Genomic DNA, 23,025 nt, shown 5'->3' on the forward strand with positions numbered 1-23,025 from the left:
ACTAAACTAAACTTCTATGAGCAAAGTTTCTTTCCTAGAACTGCTCGTCTGTGGAACACAATACCGCAAAGCTGCTTCTCAGCTAACTACAACGTGGTCATTTTCAAGTCTAATACAAAATTTTTGTTGAGTGACCCTCTTTAATAATCAAGTGTTGCCCAATCACAACCATTGACGCAAATACTTGGTTAGTTGATGTAGAAGAGTTGAGGTGGACAGGGATTGTCGAATACATGTAAAACGGATATTGGAGTAAATGTGAAGTTTCTGGCCGCGTCTTGCTAATGTGAGAAGCAAATGAACATCTAGTTAAAATAACCCCCCAAAAAAACTGCCACGATTTTAACCGCTAAAAGCTGGTTTATTTTTAGCTACTTATATTACAAGATTGATCATCAAAATTCCTTTGTGTGTGTGTGAGAGAGGCTAAGGTGTGACATCAAAATTGAATATCAGCTCATGTTCACAGGAATTTAGCCAACAATTATTGCTTTGATATTCTAGACATGAATATATCATAAATGTGCTTTACTATCGCTCACAGACTGTGCGATTCTAGATAACTTTTCATGATTTGCATAGGTTTGGCTTTTTGCAGTTGCAAAACAATCCTAATTTCTCTGAAACTAAAAGTTTATGGCTCAATGCCTTTCCTAACGTTAATCCCTCCAAAAGGACTCCTTTGTCAAACAATAAATTTTGTTGTAATTCTACATATTACTAAAAATTTCCATTTTTAAAAATTTTTTTATTTATTTCAGAAATTGTCTGAGTAATTTGGTAGAAACCACAGACGTCAATTTTTTTTTTTAACTTTGACCCCTATTATGACCTTAACATTTATGTTTTGGGCTCAAATCAAGTTATTAAGTTAGATCCATATCCAAGGGACCTATATCTAAAATTTCAAGTGTTTAGACCCAAAATTGTCTGAGTTTGGTAGAGTTCTCAAAGGTCAAAACGTTGAACTTTGACCCCTTAACAGCCAAATTTCTGGCCAAAAACTGACTACAAAGATTTTCTCAAATCTCACTACCCTGAATATCAAATTTCGAGCCTGTAGACTGAAAATTGACAGTTATTGCATAAGGAAATGTACACACAGACACTTTCACTTATATATAATCAGTGTCCTGGCAAAGCCACAAGGGAAACCACCGAGGCAGTAAAACTAAAGCTGACCTGCAGGACACTATATATATATATACAACTGTAGACAAATTTGAGCATATTTTATTGGTTTGAAAATATAGATTCTTTTTTACCAATTGTCAAAAAATTTTAACCATAAAATAGTATTATCATCTCTAAAAAGCCTTCAATTTTTCATGTAGTTTCGTCCCATAGAACAAAAGATATGAAAATTTCAATATTCAATATGGCTACCAGTATGTATGTATGTATGTGTGTGTATGTATGTGTATATATATATATATATATATATATATATATATATATAAAGAGATACACCACCTTTTTTGGCAATTTTATAACTTCAAATCTCCGACTATTCATTTGAATTTAACAAATGAAGGCGAGTTAGAAAGGTAATGACTGAATTGTGTAGTGAGCTATGACATTTGCCCTTAAGGTCACACATTAAGGGGATGACTCGGAGCCTATTTTTGGCACTTTTTTTTTTTTTTTTTTTTTTTTTTTTTTTTTTTTTTTACAGCCATAAAATGTTTCAATCATAATTTGTTTTTCTAGTTTTGCATATGGATTACAAAATATCTGATATTTCCCCCAAACCTCTGACTTTTTGGTTTTAATACATAAAGTAATTTTCACAATGTATAAGGATTATTTGATACTGGTGATATTTATAATTGTACCCTATTTTCAAAAGAGGGGAGATATTACATAGTCTCCCCTTGCTGTTATTTGAGATCATTTGAAACCATAGTTACAAGTTTTAGTCCCCTCTCCATCAAGGCCAGAGATTTTGGGGAAATATATATACACACACACCAAGTTAAAGGTATTCAGGAGGGAAACTCATAAATTAAAAGCAAGTTTATTAAGAGTGCTCAATAAAAAAGAGCAAAATATATTATTTTTATTTATATAAACAAATTAAATATTACATAGTCGCTACACTGAACATGCTAATGTTTCAGACAAGTGGTCAGTCAGGATGAAGACTTGTTGGTCCTGACTGACCTCTGTAATATTTTATTTGTTTATATAAATAAAAATTATATATATATATATATATATATATATATATACACACACACGATGAACTGTTTTAAAAATATTAAATATATATTTACTGTTTTAAAAATTATATATATAAAGCTGTGTATGTCTGGTCACGAATAGGCTCCTATATAGTTGACTATTTTAAAAAACTGATTACATATAATGATAGATGTATCGAGACACAGGAACGGGTATGTTTGATCTGGCAGAACGGTGGTTCATTAAAATTGTGGGGTCTGCGTTCACGCCTGGTCCACAAAGTATGGAAATAAAAAATTTAAAAATTAAAAAAAACACGTTTACAAGTGTTTTTGATATAAATGTACATAAAACCTACTTATTTAAGTATTCTTAACTTAAATAGGGATGGTATAATAAAATTTGTGGGGTCTGCGTTCGCATGGCCTCCATAGAATGGAAATGGGCACAAACTTTAAAGACTTTTCATATCTATCTGCGTAAGTATACTTTGATAATCATGTTTCAGTTTGAAGAATAATGGTATAATAAAATTATAGGGTGTTCGTTCGCGCCTGACCTCCATAGAATGGAAATATTTCACAAAGTTTAACAAGGTATTTTTAATATAGATCCACAGAATATTGTGATAAGTGTTTCGGTGTGAACAGGTATGGTATAATAAATTATGGGGTTTATCTATTTTCTTTTTACTTTCATCATATTTTGCTTTGGTTTTGATACCCCCAAATTCGAAGCTATCTCTTTACAACCCTTCCTTTCATAACCTATCATACTTTCATAAATCAGAGTCCATTTTCTGTAGGCTGTTTTTGAACCCAGTCAACGACGGATACTTTTGCTAGTGTGTGTGTATATATATATATATATATATATATTGTGTATTTAGGCAGCATGTTCTCATTCAGATAAGTATTGTTAAACAGCACGAAGTGTTTTTGCTTAATGAGCTTTTTCTTCTTTTTTTTTTTGTAATTTTTTAATTTTCTTTTTATACATTTTTTTTTTATTAATTTATACAAAATGTCATAGAAATTAGTTTTATTTGTTTGTTTTTTAATTAATAATTATAACTTTACATTATAATATGCATATATATTGGATGGTTACATACCAAGGCACTTCAAAATATTACTATCTTCAAAATTTTCATTGTTATTTTTTGGTTGTTTGATTCTTAAAAATAGTTCTTCGAATATTTTTTAATCTTTTAATGTTTGAATCCATATATGGATGATTTTTGTGTTTTCAACTAGAACCTTTCTAAATTGGGAATGTGGGCAGCCATGTTGTTTTAGGTGTTGGCAAATCGAGCTTGTATCGGAAATGTGTAGTCAATCGTCTGGACAATGTATTTGTCATGTGTCCAATGTAGCTCTTGGTGTCGGAGATACATTCTCCCAAGGGGCATTTGAATTGGTATGCCACATTGGCTTCATCGACTGATTTTGTTGTCCGGGAAGTCTTGTTTTAGTTATAAGGTTAACAGTTGTTAAATTCTTGTAGTATTCTACAGCGAATTAAAAAAAAAATATCAAACAGGTCTTTATTAAGTGTCTCAACATTAATTTATTCTTAAATATTTAATTTTATCAAATGACACGTGTTTCAGCCTCAGGTAAGTTAGCCTAAAATAAACTGAATCGGTTCGTTGCAGTTGCTCGTCGGTTGCAAACTGAAACTACTCTGCAGAGGAGACCTGTCACCCTCTCCACCACCCACGTGCTATTCACCTTATAACTGCCACATGACGGGTGTGTTAACCTTTTAAAGGCCTGCATAGTAAATTTGGTTCGATGCATCAGGTGAGGATGGTTTACCTATGTTAGCTTCCTTACATTCGACGCCATAGAAAATGGTACCACAGGTTCTTCACTGACTAGCGCTTAACTGCCAAGGTAAGCCTGTCTTCATAGCAGACTAAACATGATCGATGTGTGTAAATAAAAAATATATATATATATAATGTATATGTAAGGTGTTCCAGAAGTCGCGCACCATGTAGATTTTTCTAAAAATCAATATGAATATCTATTTCATTTTTTTCATTACTAGTGGGAGGCGCCCATCCTTGCCGAGTTGTACAATACGCTTAAATAGGACATTTTAATTCATGCATAGTCAATTCTTTATTGAATACTAGCGGGGGTACCCGGCGTTGCCCGAGTGTTTGTTTCCGGTACGGGGGGGGGGGAGTTTTAAAAAATGTTATGGTAGGTAAGTAGGAAGGATCAAACCCGGAGTCATGAGTAAAAGTAGGAAAATAAAGTGTGAAAAAAAAACAAAACATCTGCAACGTTAACAGTTCGGCCACCAAGAAAAGTCCATTCCAGTTGTTTAGGAAAAAAAAAAAAAAAAAAAAAAAAAACGACTACGGTAGGTCGGCGCGAACGTGAAAATATAATGTGAATTGTCCAGCACGCTAACCACTACGCCACAGAGCACTACAACTTAGTTTAGTGATTTTAAATAACTTCACATGAAAGAACTACGAAGCCAAACCGGTGTTCTCTTCTCAACTGTTCCTTGTGAACGATCCCCAAACGGTGTTAAGTGGTGGCAGGGGGAGGAGGAATTTATAAGAGAGAAAATATTTTACCACTTCCATTGATCTTAACCGATTTTGGCCGTGACTTCTCAGCAGAAAAAGTATAGAAATCTAAGATTATCGAGGAATTTGAGAAATAATAAGCCTATAACACACCTCAGATATTGTTCTGCCGTTTGTGCATATTATATTTGCATGAAATATCTTGATTTTTAATCCTATTAAGGTCAAAATCAGACGGAAAAAATTAGTTCATTTTATTTATATAAAGATTATATTGTACCTAATATGTAGTACTGATTTCCAAAACTAAAAAAAAAAGTAAATTATCAGCTAGAATTGAAACCAAAACATTTAGCACTCCAACTGCTACTGATGTAGCTATCAAGAGATAGGTAAGAAAGATTTAATAGTAAACGACTTGAAAAAAAAAAATGAATTGAATTTGAGCATGCGCAGAAAGAAGTAAAAAATATGCCGGCAAGTTGAAACGAACAGTTTGCATTCCAACTTGTACAGACATATATCGTATGCATTATTCACCCATCCAAACCTTGGTATATGGTTACTATTTCCTGTTAATTATGTGACTAGTAGTTTAAAAGTTTATATCGGTTAAATATTTTCAGACACACCCACCCACATATCTTCTGTTTTATTTATATAGAACAATTATCATAATAACTAGCAGGAAATTTTACAGCAACATCTTTCATATTTAATATATTGCTGCTGGGTATTCTGTTGACTTTCAGCACAGAGACCCCCCCCCCCCGATATTATTGTAGCCTTTCTGTTAAAACTAAAAGTATTTAAGTAATCTGGTTAATGTAGTGTCAGATATCATATGGTTAGTACGGATTATATTCAATATCTTTGTAGGAGTCTGACATATTTTCATTGTATGAACGCCTGGCGCAAAACGTAAACTTCACGATATCATTATACCATCTTTAGACAGAACAGATACTACCCTTGGATCCTAGCCAGACGACCAAAAAGGTATATTTTAGTTTCATGTACGACCCAAAAGCGACATCATTTTTTTTCTTTTTTTTTTTCTTTTTTTTTTTTACATTGCGTCTTTGATCGGGAGATCCTGTTTATTAAAAAGGATAGGTGATAACATACTACGAACATTAAATTAACGTATTTATATAATAATTTACTGTTATCAGCTCCTATCCTCCTTTTTAATAAATAGGATCTCCCAATCGAATAATTTATAATCTGGAAACCGTGACGTACGTACATTAACGGTACTACGGTATTAATATGTAGATGCTTAAATTGTTCACCATTTGCATTGATACATGCATCAATTCTCTTTATAAAACTGTCTTTTACTCTCTTGAGGATTTCAGTGTTGATCTTTTGACATTTGTCTTAAGAATACGATGTGTTGATGATTTGCTAATCAATAGCTCCTGATTTATTTTCACAACTGATTTCACGGGGTTTTAACAACATTTGCCGAAATCATAGTTGTTTCTTCATCAGTCGCACTCTTTCGTCGACCACATCTCTCACGGTGGAGCAATTGAGCCAGATTTTTTGAAACGTTTGATCAAACGCTGACAATGGTGTGGTTCACTTGCTGTTTCTCGTGCAGGATGAGTGCGGTTGAATTCTTTAGTTATAGAAATACGTATAGTATTTATGATTTAATGATTTTTAAGAGGATTGGGATGTTAAACTGTTGATCTTGTATTTTCAAGTCAATGTCTTTGCCATAGAGCCATCGCTTTGGTATACGAGAATGCAAAGGTTCCTTTGTTCAAAATAAAATGCGCACATTAGTTTTTTAATCTCTGCAAAATATCAGGTTTTTTTTTTTTTTTTTTTTTTTGAGCAATTTCTAGAGCAAGTCACAAAACAAAGATTCTTTAGTTCTTTCACAAAAAATACTAAAAAAGTTTGTTTCATGTATAAAATTGATAAGAGAGATACAATAGACAACGTTGTTAACGAGTTTGGAAGTAAAGTGTTAGTATAAGGAAAGAAAAAAAATTTTTTTTTTTTGTAATAGAGTACAATAATGGATGAGTAGACATTAGTAAGATTTACTAATGTGCAAAACAAGTCGTTTATCAATGCGGTGCTCTCTCTCATATATAATATATATATATATATATATATATACATGACAAAAATTTAAAATATGTTGAAAATCTCAATTCATGACAGTGCTTGTTTCGTAGCGCAGAATCATTGATGTAATTATGTTAAATTAAAAATTATTTCGCCCTTGACACATCAGAAGAAAAGGAAATCAACTTTAAAAGAAAATAAGACTTTGGTCATAATTACAAAATCTGAAGAGAAATTGAAGTCATTTTCTTTTTGTTAAGCAATCTTTTCTTTTGATGAGTTAAGGGCAGAATAAAATTTTAAAAAATTAACATAATTATATAAATGATTCTGCACTAATAAACAGGTGCTGTTAAGAATTGAGCATTTAAACATATTTAAAGAAATAAACGGTAAGATGGTCGACATCTTGGAATTTGGAATATAGACATGTCATTTATTTGTATATGCTCTGTAGTTACATTGAGCTTTATAAATTAAAGGATTGGTATAAATAAAAGGTAAAATGTAATTGAATAAACATATTTTCCCATAATATTTTGATTGCAGAAATTCCCCTCTGGACCAAAGTACCGTAGATTTTGCCACATACAAATTTATTATGTCTAGATTATTAGCTACTATCTTATGTAACTTAAGAATGACATTTTAGTCACATTTAGTCATTATGATAAAATCCTACATTTCATTCTAATTGCAACCATCTTTAGAGGAAGTAGTTTTCCCTTGAAATATCAAGTCCAGTCAATACATATATTGTGCTTGCACCCTTTGTAACTGGATCATAAACTCATAGACAACAATCTTTTCCTTTCCCAATTCCAAAATAAATTCTCCCTAGATTAATTCCACTAATTCTGATTGGCTGAGCTTATATCCTTCCTATATTCTGGATTAACGTTATCTGCATGTTAAACGAATGCTAATGTAACATTCAAATATGGCGTCGCAATGATGCCTACTTTTTCCCTCTGAGTTGCTGCATTCATTTTCTTACATTTTATGGCATCAACAATATCTACAACAGTTTATATTCCCTTTCTCTCTCTCTCTGTATATATTCTTTCCAACTCCTCTCTCACTCGCTTTTCACATTTCTTTTAATGCCAAAGAAAAAACAACAAACCTTACATGGTGTCAACGTTTCTATTTCTCTCTCTTGCTCGCTTTTTACATTTCTTCCTTCGCTGTAAAAAACATTTTACAGCGTGAACACTATCTACAACAGTTTTTATTTCTCTCTCTCGCTCGCTCGCTAGATTTATTTTTGTGCCGAAATAACAGAAAAAATTCTACGGCATCAACACTATCTACAACAGTTTTTATTTCTTCTCTCTCACTCTGTATATATTCTTCCCAACTCTACTTCTCTTTCTCTCTCTCTCTGTATATATTCTTCCCAACTCTACTTCTCTTTCTCTCTCTCTCTGTATATATTCTTCCCAACTCTACTTCTCTTTCTCTCTCTCTCTCTGTATATATTCTTCCCAACTCTACTTCTCTTTCTCTCTCTCTCTCTCAAACTATTTTCCTTATTGACTTGCAGATATTTTTCTGTAAAGAAAAAAAAAAAAAGTTTGCCACACTTTTTTTTTTCTTTAAAAAGAAAAATGAATTTTATCTTTTTTTTTTTTTGTGGTGTGTGAGGAGGGTTTCCATTTACACAAACCGAGCCACAGCAACGCGAGGCCGGGTATGGCTAGTGAATAATGAAAGGATAAATATGCAACATATAATTTAAAAATGGAGAAGGAAGACGTAAATGATCAATTGAACCAGCTAAAAAATAGAATGGACCACTTTACTCTTGAAGAAGCCTGTTAAACTGGCGAAATGTTGGCATTTACATCCTTTATTTTTAAATCATATCTCAATTATTATATAAAAGGAAATTTGTGTGTATGAGTTCGTTCCCTATGGACTTCGAAACGGTTGGGCAGATTTTTATGAAATTATTGATAACCGGCATTGCTTGAATATAGTGACAAGAAACAATGCCTGGGTAAGCAGAGAAAGATCGCCATTTCAGTTTTACTCCTTTTAAAACGAATAAACAAACATTAATAAAATTTTTACTAACTAGCAATATCTGTAGAAATTCCACGGCGGCATCTATTGCTGCTGGGCATTCTGTGGGTGGTCAGCGTGAATGGAGACCTTGCAATATTATTGTAGCCCTTTTGTAAAAACTGTAAAATTATTTATCTAAGTAATCTGGTTAATGTAGTGTCAGAATATATCTGCTTATTACAGTTTATCTCCAATATTGTATGGACGCCCGGGGCAAACGAAAACCCCACAATCATACTATATTTATATTTAGACAGAACAGATACTACCCTTGGATCCTATTCAGAAGACGAAGGTATATTTTAGTTTCACGTATGGCCTAAAAGTAACATCATTTTTTTTAATTTTTATTTTACATTGCATTTTCGGGGATTGGGAGATCCTATTTATTAAAAAGGAGGATAGATAACATACCACAAACATTAAATTAGCATATCTATATATTTAAATAAGCATATCCATATATACTAATTTAATGTTCATAGTATGCTATCACCTTCTATCCTCCTTTTTAATAAATAGGATCTCCCGATCAATTAATTTGTAATCTGAAAACCATGACACACCTAAGTACGTTAAAGGTACTATGGTATTGATATAAAGATGTCCTAAACAAACCTTTTTTCAATCGGTGTTCATGCTATATACGGAGTGTTCGGGATAAATTTTTAAAAAATATGTGAAATTTTTTTTTTTTTTTTTTTTTTTTTTTTTTTTTGTTAAATATTACGTGGAATATTTTTTAATAACATGGAATAATATTTTTAACTAATATGAAATAATTAAAATAATATGGAATATTTTTTAAAAATATGGAATATTTTTTAAAAATAATATGGAATAATATTTTTTAAAAATAATATGGAATAATATTTTTTAAAAATAATATGGAATAATATTTTTTAAAAATAATATGGAATAATATTTTTTAAAAATAATATGGAATAATATTTTTTAAAAATAATATGGAATAATATTTTTTAAAAATAATATGGAATAATATTTTTTAAAAATAATATGGAATAATATTTTTTAAAAATAATATGGAATAATATTTTTTAAAAATAATATGGAATAATATTTTTTAAAAATAATATGGAATAATATTTTTTAAAAATAATATGGAATAATATTTTTTAAAAATAATATGGAATAATATTTTTTAAAAATAATATGGAATAATATTTTTTAAAAATAATATGGAATAATATTTTTTAAAAATAATATGGAATAATATTTTTTAAAAATAATATGGAATAATATTTTTTAAAAATAATATGGAATAATATTTTTTAAAAATAATATGGAATAATATTTTTTAAAAATAATATGGAATAATATTTTTTAAAAATAATATGGAATAATATTTTTTAAAAATAATATGGAATAATATTTTTTAAAAATAATATGGAATAATATTTTTTAAAAATAATATGGAATAATATTTTTTAAAAATAATATGGAATAATATTTTTTAAAAATAATATGGAATAATATTTTTTAAAAATAATATGGAATAATATTTTTTAAAAATAATATGGAATAATATTTTTTAAAAATAATATGGAATAATATTTTTTAAAAATAATATGGAATAATATTTTTTAAAAATAATATGGAATAATATTTTTTAAAAATAATATGGAATAATATTTTTTAAAAATAATATGGAATAATATTTTTTAAAAATAATATGGAATAATATTTTTTAAAAATAATATGGAATAATATTTTTTAAAAATAATATGGAATAATATTTTTTAAAAATATAATATGGAATATTTTTTAAAATATAATATGGAATATTTTTTAAAATATAATATGGAATATTTTTTAAAATATAATATGGAATATTTTTTAAAATATAATATGGAATATTTTTTAAAATATAATATGGAATATTTTTTAAAATATAATATGGAATAATATTTTTTAAAATATAATATGGAATAATATTTTTAAAAAAATAATATGGAATAATATTTTTAAAAAAATAATATGGAATAATATTTTTAAAAAAATAATATGGAATAATATTTTTAAAAAAATAATATGGAATAATATTTAAAAAAAAAAAAATATGGAATAATATTTTTTTGAAGATCTTCCCTTTGATTGACATATTTGCTTTTCGGCTTATGATATTCTCTACTTTCCCACAAGCTGCCCATCTTAATGATACATTTCTCTTTATCTCAAGGAGGAGATCTCCATCTTTCATTATTTTCTTTCTCAAGTAGATATCGCTTTCAACTTCTTCAATGGTCTTTCCATCAACAATTATTAGCGACTTGGCAGCCTGCTGGTTTAACATCATCTTAGTCTTCCAAAGACGCATGTTGAGGCCGACCGGTTTGCTCTTAGAGTGGATGTCGTTTAGAAGTTCATTTAGTTCCTGAGGAGAGTGTGCCATCAGTACTATATCATCAGCGAAGATGAGATGTGACAGGTGTTCGCCATTGTTGACTCCCCCTGGCCTCCCACTTAACCCAGCTGATTATCACATCCTGGAGACAGGCTGTGAAGAATTTTGGCTAGATGTTGTCACCTTGTCTTGCTCCACTCTCCTGCTCGATCTTGTTGCTGTCACGATGGAGCTTTAAAGTACAGATAGCCCCACTGTACAGGTCTTTCAGCGAGGTGATGTATGCAGAGTCCACTCCTTGGTTCTCAAGGGCAGTGAACAGTGGATCAAACTCTGTAGAGGAAAAGAAAAGGAAGATCTTCAATGAATATATACTACCTGTGATGGTCTACGGTAGTGAAACATGGGCCCTGATAACTCGCCAAAGTGAAATCTTGCCAATAGCACAGAGAAAGATGGAGAGGATAACGTTAGGCATCACTCTACAAGACAAACATCTGGATCCACCAACAAAGAGTTATTGACATCAATACTGCCATCAAAACATCCAAACAGATGGGTAGGGTACGTAGCCAAACAACATGACAACAGATGGTCCATCAGGACAAAGGAATGGACACCTCATGGAGATAAGAAGCCAAAGGGAAGACCAAGATAAGCACATGGGTCCCACATGGCAGTGAATAGCTCGGGACAGTTAGATGGCTAAAGTCCAGGGAGGGGTTCCTCATTGAGTGATAAAACACTTGTTGATGTTGATTATTTTTTTTTAATGTGGAACTTTTGTTTTGTTACATTTTTTATATCTCTTCTTGGGAAGGTTGTTGTCAAAGCATTTTTTCAAAACTTAGATCTATTAAAACGATGCAAGTTCTTTACCGTTTTAATGGAATTTTCTATTCCCTTTTTTTAATCCCGAAAAAGCAAATTTCCACATGAATCGCTAAATCCGCCCACATGAGTCCTTTTTTTTTTTTTTTTTTTTTTTTTTCACGTGATTCATGATGGGAAATCAGGGGAAGAGACTTCCATTTCATCAAAGAATGACTTCCTGTCTCTTTCCTGCTACATGAGAATTCAATGTTATTCTCTTAAGTTTCACTTTATTTATCAGAATTTGTAATTTTTTTTCTTCATTGACTATCTCTGAACCAATTCTATTTTTTGTTATTGATCTAATATATGTTTATGAAACAAGTTGCAAGATCAGATTTCAAACAGATCTATTTTTGCTAACGACTCATCTGAGATGTTTTATTTATTTGACATTTACGTTTTGGTCAGGTGCTTTTTTTTTTTTTTTTTTTTTTTTTTTTTTTTTTTTAGTCGGGTGCATCTTTTTGAATTCGGAGAAATTGTATGTAATTTCGAACTGAACCCATTATTTAATCCATGGAGGGTAGATTGTTCTCCTTCCTTCAGTCATGATATCGTAGAAGTCCTACATTTGGTGACAAGTGATCAAAGAATATGGACACCAGGCTGTACACAAATTCTACTGAAAATGTAATCTCTGCCTTGATCGGGTTAATAAAAATAATGTCTTGAAAAATAAATACATAAAAATATATATTACTAAATTTTCGATTACACCCGTCGTAAAAAATAATTTAAAGAAAAAACAAAATAACCAATTAATGGATTAAAATTTTGTTGCAGGTGTTACATGACTTGAACGGTCCCGTAGAACCGATGGCCAGAGAACATTATAGATATGTGTTGAATTTCGTAGATGACCATTCAGGTTTAATAATGGTTTATTTTTTAAAGAATAAATCTGATACCCTGCTAGCAACTAAGAAATATCTAGCCGACATGGCCCCCTATGGTGAAATCAAGTGTATTCGCTCTGACAACGGTACGGAACTCACCTATTAAGACTTTGAACTTTTATTAATTAACCATTGTATCAGGCATGAAACATCAGCTCCTAGATTGCCACACCAAAACGGGACTGCTGAACGTGCGTGGCGGACACATTTTGAAATGGCAAGATGCCTACTCATTGAATCAAAACTCCCTAAAAACCTCTGGACGTATGCACTTATGGCGGCAGCCTATATACGCAACAGGTGTTTTAACAAAACACTACCTAAAACTCCATATGAATCTTTCTGCGGTAAAAAAAAAAAAAAAAAAAATTTAAGCAGAATGCATATATTTTAGTTCAACTTGCTTCGCATATATAGAGAAAAAGAGTAAATTGAATATTAAAGCTGACAGAGGTATATTTCTGGGATACGATAAAAACAGTCCAGCACATTTAATTTTTTTTTTCCCGAAAAAAATAAAATAAAAAGAATCCGGTGTGTAAAATTCAAACACGTTTAATTGTAAAGACGAAAACCCGTCATATGAAGAGGATGGAATTATATTACCTCAAATAATTAGAACAAACGAAAAGAATAAAAATGACGGAGACGAGTGTCGATGATGATGATGATGATAAAGTCGAGAGATATCCAAAAAAAAAAAGAAATAGAAGACGACCCAATTTTTGGGGGGTCGACAATATAAAAGATTATCAAATCGACTATTGCTATTCAGTAGAAAATGCCCCCATAGACTGAAATTTATATTACCCCTCCAGAGGGATTTATAATGAAAAATAAAAATAGCGTGTGGCGACTTAACAAGTCATATGGTCTAAAGCAGAGTGCTCAGTGTTGGAACAGTGTTCCATGATTATATTATTAAACAACAATTTAGACAATGCGCTGTAGACCCCTGTTTATATACCCAACACAAAGACGATAAACTACTGATTTTGGTTTTGTGGGTCGAGGATATTTTAATCGCATCAAATTGTGACATAATGTTGACTGATGTTAAGAACAAATTAAGTAAAAGATTCAAAATGACCGATCTTGGCAAAATATCCTGGTTTCTGGGGATAGAATTTACTCAAAGCAAAGGACTTGTTACGATGACTCAATCGAGGTACATCGACAAAATACTATTAAAATTTGGAATGGGAGAGTGCAAGAAACGCTCTGCACCGGTCGAAAATTATATTAATAAAAAGTATACACACAGTCTGAAATAATGAATGACACAATATCGCGAAATTATGGGTAGTCTTATATATTTGATGACTGCAACCAGGCCCGACGTATGCTATACAGTAACGAAACTGTCACAGATTATCACGACCGAAAATGGAGGATTTGGACAGAGCTAAACAAGTCCTACATTATTTAAAAGGAACTAAAGAACAGAAGTTAGTATGTAGAAAATCAAGAAATCCCCTAAAATTAGGTTTTTTGGATTCAGACTGGGCAAACGAAGAAGATCGCAGGAGTGTATCTGGATATTGTTTCAGACTCTCAGAAAATGGGCCTATTATTTCATGGAAATCTAAAAAGCAACAGATTGTATCTCTCTCTACGTGTGAAGCAGAATTTATCGCGATCACACACACGACCCAGGAAGCACTCTACCTTAAAAATATCCTGAAGACTATTTTAGAGCCAGAATTGATTACAAGCCCCGTGGTAATTAATTGTGATGATCAAGCCAGTATAGTCTTAGCACAGAGCACGGATGATCAATCAAAGATCTAGGCATATGGATATAAAATGCCATTTCGTAAAAAACGAGAGATCTAGGCATATGGATATAAAATGCCATTTCGTAAAAAACGAGAGATCTAGGCATATGGATATAAAATGCCATTTCGTAGAAAAGGAGATAGAGCTACAACGTTTTTCTCAAAACTTGTTGGTGAATTCGACTGAATAATTTTTTTTTCACTGCCCTGTATGTATATAGATTTCTATATATTAAAAATACAGACCAGCGAAGTTCCACTTATGAGAAGGCTATTACGTACCAATCATTGTTAGAAATCCTAGAACTGTAATTTTCCTTTTTCTCATGAGTTACGGATAGTCTAGTATAAGTGTGTGTGTGTGTGTGTATATATATATATATATTAAAGTTTGACTAGTGTCCAGGTAACCTACATCTAAAATTTCAAGTGTTTAGACCCAAAATTGGCGGAGGAGTGTGGTAGAGTCTGCAAAGGTCAACTCTTTCAACTTTAACCTCTTAGCAACCAAATCTTCGCCCCAAAACTGATTACAAAGCTTGCTGCATGTCTGAATACCCTTTATTTACAATTTCAAATGTTTAGACCCAAAATTTGCTGAATAGTTTGGTTTTAAACTTTGCCCCCTTGGTAGCCAAATTTTCGGCTAAAAACTGATTAAAGAATTTGCCCTATGTCTGAATACACTTTATGTAAAATTTCAAATGTTTAGACCAAAAATTGGCTGAGTAATTTGGTAGACCACAGAGATCAATTTTTTAACTTTGACCTCAATTTTGACCCCTTAATATTTGTTTTGTGCTCAAATCAAATTATAAAGTTAAATCCATGTCCAAATAACCTACATCTAAAATTTCAAGTGTTTAGGCCCAAAATTGGCAGAGGAATTTGGTAGAGTTTTCAAGAGTTAAATCGTTGAACTTTGATCCCTTAACGGCCAAATTTCTGGCCGAAAGCCAATTAAAAAGATTTTCCCAAATCTCAATACCCCTTATGTCAAATCTCGAGTCTGTAGACTGAAAATTGACAGTAGTTTTGTAGGGAAATGCACGCACACACACAATTTCACTTTCATAGATATATAGATAATCACATGTTTCATCTTAATAAGACTCATCAGTGTGATTAAATAGAGCTATACAGCTAGTCACTGGGTTTGAATAATGGACTAAAATCACCTTTAATTCCGGCATTCAGATAGTCGCGTATCTTTTAGTTACGCTGATTCCAATGTTGGTAAATTCCTTTTGAATAACGTAATTTCTGACCAAGCATTGTTACGAATCTTACAACAATTGTAATTTTCTGTTTTTTCTTAAAACTAAACAGAACTTTCATGAACAACTTTGTTTCCAAGAACTATCCATCTGTGGAACACAATACCATGAGACTGCTTCCCAGCTGACTACAACATGGTCGTCTTCAAGTCCAATGTTAACAAATTTTTGTTGAACCATCCTCCGAACTAATCTACTTTCTGACTAGTTACAACCATTGTTACCTCGCATTGTTGTTTCACTGTCCTCTTGACAAACTTATCTACCTTTATCCTCGAGCAGCCTATTGGCCTTGATAAGTGATGAATCGTTAGCACTTAATACTCAACTTTTCATCGTATATATGAATGCATATAGAGATAATGGTTATTTTCTTCAAAACTTTTTTCATTTTATCGACTTTAATGACTAAAGGCCGCCTGGCATTGCCTGGTCGTAAAATACGCATGAATATTATATTTTAATTCATACAGAAACTGAGACGTGCATGCGAGTATTGTTTTCTAAACAGTTCACTTCTTATAAGTAAAAAAGATATACTCGAGCTGAGATCAGAACCAAAACCTAAAGACAGTGAGTCAAGTATGATAACCATTCGGCCAGCTTAACATGATCTTTAAAAAGTGTTTTCAAACCTTATTCTGTCACGTGAACGATTCGCGCATGCACATTCGTAAAACAGTTGACAAACGGATAAAATTCCAATGACTCTCATGTTCCAATTTTTAAAATTTTGACACTTTAGCTGCCCCCTTTTTACCGAATGAAAATCCATTAAATTTTTCCACATGTCTGAATACCCTATTTACCAAATTTAAAGTCTCCAGATCAAAAATTAGCTGAGTATATAGGTTGAGAAGTGTCCTCACACACACACACATTCTCACTTTTATAGATATAATAGATCTTCTCGTAAAACGTTTACGAAAACAGTATTAAATTAGAAATCGATATCGTAAATATTTAAAACCTAATTTTTTAAAACAAAAACTAAATTCGCAAATATTTAATGATTTTGATTGAACGATATATTCTATAAAATGTGTCGTTAGACTGTTTAAGATATTTAAAAAAAAAAAAAAAAAAAAAAAAATTAATTTTCGGAGAAAGGCTTTTTGACAGTACGAACATATATTGTTTGCTGGGATTTTTATTCTCATACTAGCAGGCTGCCCGATGTTGTCCGGTCATAAGATACGCTTAAATATATTTTTATTCATGCAGAACATAAAACATAAGTATTTTTTTTTTAATTATATTTTCACCCCAAACAAGGCACATTGCCACTTTGGTGTAGGAAGCTACTATCAGGGGCAACAGCTACTGGGGTACTATGTAGGGAGTTGGGCAGCAAGATGTCAGTTCACGTTACACTTTAACTTCTGCATGTCAGTACAGTTGGGAAAGAAGGGACCTGGAATGGAATTCCAAGTCTAGTGGTTCTGGCGAAGAAACTACTGGAGTAGAAAGCTCTTTTACATTTAGAATTTGAAGCATAAAAACTTGTTTCAGCATTAAGTGACCCGAAAAGGTTTGATATGCCATAAATTAGAACTACCAACCAAATATCATGAATAAATATTTAAAGAAATCAAAAATCTGAAACCTAAAACTTTTACCAAAATGACCAGATTCGGCATTAAATACATGGAAAAGGGTTGATATGCCATAAAACAAAACTACCAAACCAAAGATCATGAATAAATATTTGAAGATATAAAGAATTTTAAGCACCCAATTTTTTTCCAAAATTACTGGATACGGCATTAGGTGGCCTGAAAAGGGTTGATATGCCATGAATTAAAACAACCACACCAACCATCTCTCGTTTCTCGCTCACATTTTTTTCAATTTAGCCAATGTCTAAATTGTATTGCCACAGTCTTCTAAACCTCAAATCTCAATATACATCACACACAATACTTTTCTTGAACAAAAAAAAAACAAATCAAGTCAAACACCATAAATAAATATTTGAAAATATAAAGAACTTGAAGCCTAAAAACATTTTTCCAACATTACTTAATTCAGTATTAAATAAGCAGAAGTAGTTTAATATACTGTAAAACGAAGCCACCAATTGGCATCATTGTCCATGAGATCAAGTGATTCCCAAGACCTTTCAACCATTGAGATATTTGCCTCACATTCCAAATCTGTTCAATCATTGTCCTGTTGTGTGGCAGTCGTTGTCAACCAGGTCTAACGTATTATTTATAATCTTTTACTTTTCTGTCTGATTCTTTTCCTTTCTTTTCTTGAATACTAATATATATATTTGGGAAAGTGGAGAATATCACGAGAAGCCAAAAGTATGTCCATCAAAGGGAAGATCTTCAATGAATATGTACTAGCTGTGATGATCTACGGTAGTGAAACATGAGCCCTGACAACGTGAAATCTTGGCAGTAGCTCAAAGGAAGATGGAAAGGATAATGGTAGGCATCACTCTACAAGACATAAAGACAAACATCTGGATACGCCAACAAACAGGAGTTATTGACCTCAATACTGCCATCAAAACATCCAAACACAGATGGGAAGGGCACGTAGCAAGACAACATGACAACAGATGGTCTATCAGGACAACAGAATGGACACCTCGTGAACATAAGAGGCTAAAGGGGAAGAACGAGATGGAGGGACGACCTGATATAGCACATGGGTCCCACATGATAGCTCAGGACAGTTAGATGGCTAAAGTCTGGGGAGAGCTTCCTCATTGAGTAATAAAACCCTTATTGATAGTTGTATATATATATATATATGAGTCAATAGGAGTGAAAAATGAAATACTATATATTGAAAAATATAGAATGAGTCCTTTATTTAATAAGGATATACACTATATTGAATTCTAAGATAAAGGAGGAGCGTACTATGTAAAGTGTAGTGTAAAAAGGAGTACACTACACTTTACATAGTATACTCCTCCTTTATCTTAGAATTCAATATAGATTCCCTAACACCATCAATAATTTTATTTATTTAATTCCTGATGATTCCTTTGCTAGACATCATATCCCCATTATGTTACGTAGCACCAACAAACATTAGGCTTCGAAATACCTTGGTATAAAGAGTCCCCTTTATCCCCCAACTAAATGTATGTATATCCTTATTAAATAAATGAATCATTCTATATTTATCGATATATAGTTTTTGTGAATTCCTTTTCCACTCCTATTGTCTCTTATATAAGCTCCATTGAAATTTGTTGAGATTTATATTATCCCGATAAGTTTCCTCTCATGGAATTGAATTTACTCTATTCGCCTACCCTCGTTTTTATATATATATATATATATATATATATATATATATATATATATATATATATATATGTGTGTGTGTTGCAACGATTAATTGGAATCAGAAAAATTAGAACTTTTAAAGGTATCAGAATCGGAAAAATTTGTGCCTATTTTCCTATGCCAAAAACGATTCCTTTAATTATCTTTTTTATTTTGATTTTGTTTAAAACAAAATCTTCCAATGCTGGTAGTATTAGTAAAAGAATAAATACTTAATGGTTTTAAACTACCAGTAAAACTATAATCGATAGATCACCCCCCCCCCGCACACACACAAGAGTGTTTTTACGTTTAAGAAAATATCTGCACATTTATGGCAATCGGTGGTTGAAACTTTTTTTTTTTTTTTTTTTATATATATATATATATATATATAACTGTTAAAATATTGCCATTTTGTGTTTCAACTTAAATTTTTTTTTTTAGCTGAGACAAATACCTGTAAATAATTCCTTATTTTAACTTTTTTTTTATTATTGTAAAAGAAATATTGCTGACTGCAAAAAAAACAAAAAAACAAAAACAAGTTCATACTTTTTTTAATCATGCAAAACACTTGACAAAGCGCCTTGCTTGCTAGATCAATAGTGTACATCACTTGATATGTGTTGTGGTGTCATAAGTTCGAGAGTTCCTAATTCAAAGGGAGACAACTTCAAATTATGAGAAACCATAATAACCACTATATCAATTAAAGAATCACATCCATGTTTTTATAACCATGCCTTCAAACCTTTTTTTTTTTTTTTTTTTTTTTTTCCAGATGAAACATATCCCGCCACAGTTCCTGGTGGGGTCTACATGGCATTGTATAACAACAATGTTATTGATGACCCCTATGTTGGATTTAATGATGTTAATTACAGATGGATTTCAAAAAAGAATTGGACCTTCAGGAAAGCATTGAACAGTGAGTAGATTCCATTTGAACTTTTGAATTTGAGGAGTTGTTTAGTGGTCTTCCACTATTCAATGAAACATGTACGACATACTACATAAAACAATTCATAAGTTTTTATTATTTAACTACATCTTTTGGTTTTAGAATATAATATACAGTAGAACCCCGGCATACGGCATTAATCCATTCTAGGGTTGGTGAAATCACCGTATGGCGGGACCTAAATAAATTTTCATACAGTACAGCATTAAAAATTAGTAACAAAATACAGTACAGTATATAATACACACGTAGATAATCAAATGACATAAATAACACCATAAGGTGGTGCAAATACCATAACCAGGAGCTGGAAAACATCGTATTCCACATCGTAACCTGAAATAATCATATCCTAAGACCACCGTACCCTGGGGTTTTACTGTATATACTTTCTCTCTTTGTTTCATTTTACTTCAAAGTTCTCAGAAATCCAGGCGCCCCCCTGCCTGGTGCTAATGTTGATCAGTACATGAAATACATAAATATTTGAATATTCTATGAAAATTAATACATATTTGAATATTCTATGAAAATTCTCCTATAAATACATATTTGGATATTCTATTAAAATTCTCCTATAAATATTTGAATATCTCACCACTATTGAATTAGTAAAGGAGTTGAGAACATAGTTTTCCTCTCCTCAATTAACCATTTAAATATGTTGAAAGAAAGGCTCAACATATAATATCAACAGTAGGTCCTTTGATATAATGGGCACATTCTAAATGAATGTTTCTCCTCAGAGCACAATTGAAGTATGATACTTGGCTTTTGCATTTTAAACCTCAATTCAAACTATCATACATAAAAATAATTTTATAAAAATAGCAAGTTTTCTACAGTGCAATGTATCGTGAAATAAGTCATAGTGAGAAGCATGTAAGCTTCCTCCCAGTGCACCACGGTGGGTCCCAAACTAGAGCAGGCAATCAACCGTATTGATTGAAAAATGGACAATTTCATTGATTCCGATGACAATAAAAATATGGGAGTTTGAATCATTTGTTAATCATCATTCAATCCCGAGCAACGTTGGGTCACCCTGTTAGTATATGCATATAATACATGGGGTTTTACGGTAATCTGGATAATAAAGAAAAAAATAAAACAATTCTACAACTACATATTAAGAGATTTTAAAAGAATCAGAATCGGTAATCGTATTGGAATCGTTCCATCACTACTAAATAATGTTAACATTTCAGTACAGTTCAAACTAAAAAAAAATTTTTTTTTTAAATGTGTCACTAATATTAAGAGGAAGCCAAACAAAACAGTAACTGGAACGAAATTATTCGCAAGAAAGTTCAATGTAAGTTCTGCTTAATGTAAGGAAATACATTTTCATGGCAGAATTTATTTTTTTCATAAATCTTTGTTTGGCTGCTATTTAAAATGGCGCCAAATCAAACCATGGTGGTGGCTGATTATGGAGACATTTTTTTTTTTTTTTATATATACTAATAGGCTTAATTTAAATAACAACAAAGAGGCCTTCAATCTTGCAAGTGGGGGAAGGATACAGGATGTGGTTAAATAATCAAGTGTTAACTATTCTACACTTGCCCTGATTGGTTGTTAATTATGCTGCACTTCCAAGTATAAATTCCGGGATTAAATGCGACACACTGCTGTGAAAAATTTGCTACTTCAACATCCAAATCAAACGAGTCTCTGAAAAATAAGGCTTTTTATTTAAACCAGAAAGATCTCATTTGCATATAAGGTGACAAGGTTGCAAGCATATACAAAGAGAAGCTCAGCCATTTTTTTTTTTTTCTTTTTATTTTGTCTGCACCGGACACTACAGATTTGTGCCAAATTTTAAGGCCTTTAATCACACAGGTGATCTTGTGTATTATTTCAGTTCCGCTTAAGGTAAGTAAATACGTCTTCATGGCTGAATTTATTTTAATTTGTCATAAATATTTGTTTTGGGGTTATTTAAAATGGCGGCAAATCAAACAATAGTTGTGGATGTGTTTTAAGCTCATTGTTGATATACTAATGGGCTTAATTTGAATAGCAACAAAATGGCCTTCAATCTTGCGATTAGGGGAGAGGGTACAGGTCATCTTACACACGACAATACAAGACTTTTTTTTGCTGTGTAAATAGTGGAAGCTATTAAGTTGGAAACAGCTGACGCGTTCTCCTTATACAGAATTTCATGACGCTTTGTTTCAATTCTCAAATAGTCTATCATAACAAGTCCGCAGAAAAAAAAAAAAAAGTTCTACGTTTAAGAAAATAAATTTGGTTGCCATGGTGCTATTCAAAATGAATTTGCCTTCGCCTATAAACTTTCAAAGAATGTCTTTTTTTTTTTTTTTTTGTGGTCACCACTTATCAAGGCCCGGAAGCTACTCAGGGATAAGGGTTATTGCAAGTGCATTACGTTAGTGTGGAGATTTGATGAAGTGTTTACTTAAGGGGGCGGTTCATTAGGAATTATGTCTATGCAAGGCAAAAAAAATTCAAGCCATTTTTTTTTTTTTTTTTTCACCCCAAACAAGGAACAGTGCCACTTTGATGTAGGGGGCTACTATCTGGGACATAATTTGTAAGGGTACTATATAGGGAGTTGAGCAACAAGAGTTTTGTTTACATTACACTTGAACTTCTGCATGTCAGTACAGTCAGGGAAGCAGGAACCTGGAAGGGAATTCCAAAATCTAGC

General features: G+C 31.7%; 1 protein-coding gene across 1 annotated transcript in view; it reads left to right on the forward strand.

The window, feature by feature from the left end:
- Positions 1-23,025, forward strand: part of LOC145258116 (beta-mannosidase-like) — a 104,908-nt gene that overhangs the window by 13,891 nt on the left and 67,992 nt on the right. Inside the window, exon 2 of the mRNA XM_080115860.1 lies at positions 20,163-20,309. Within this exon, the coding sequence (XP_079971986.1) occupies positions 20,163-20,309 (147 nt within the window). The remainder of the gene's footprint in view (positions 1-20,162; positions 20,310-23,025) is intronic.

The sequence above is a fragment of the Euprymna scolopes genome, chromosome 33, assembly GCF_053919585.1.
Source record: "Euprymna scolopes isolate OS-2025 chromosome 33, ASM5391958v1, whole genome shotgun sequence".
NCBI classification, from domain to species: domain Eukaryota; kingdom Metazoa; phylum Mollusca; class Cephalopoda; order Sepiida; family Sepiolidae; genus Euprymna; species Euprymna scolopes.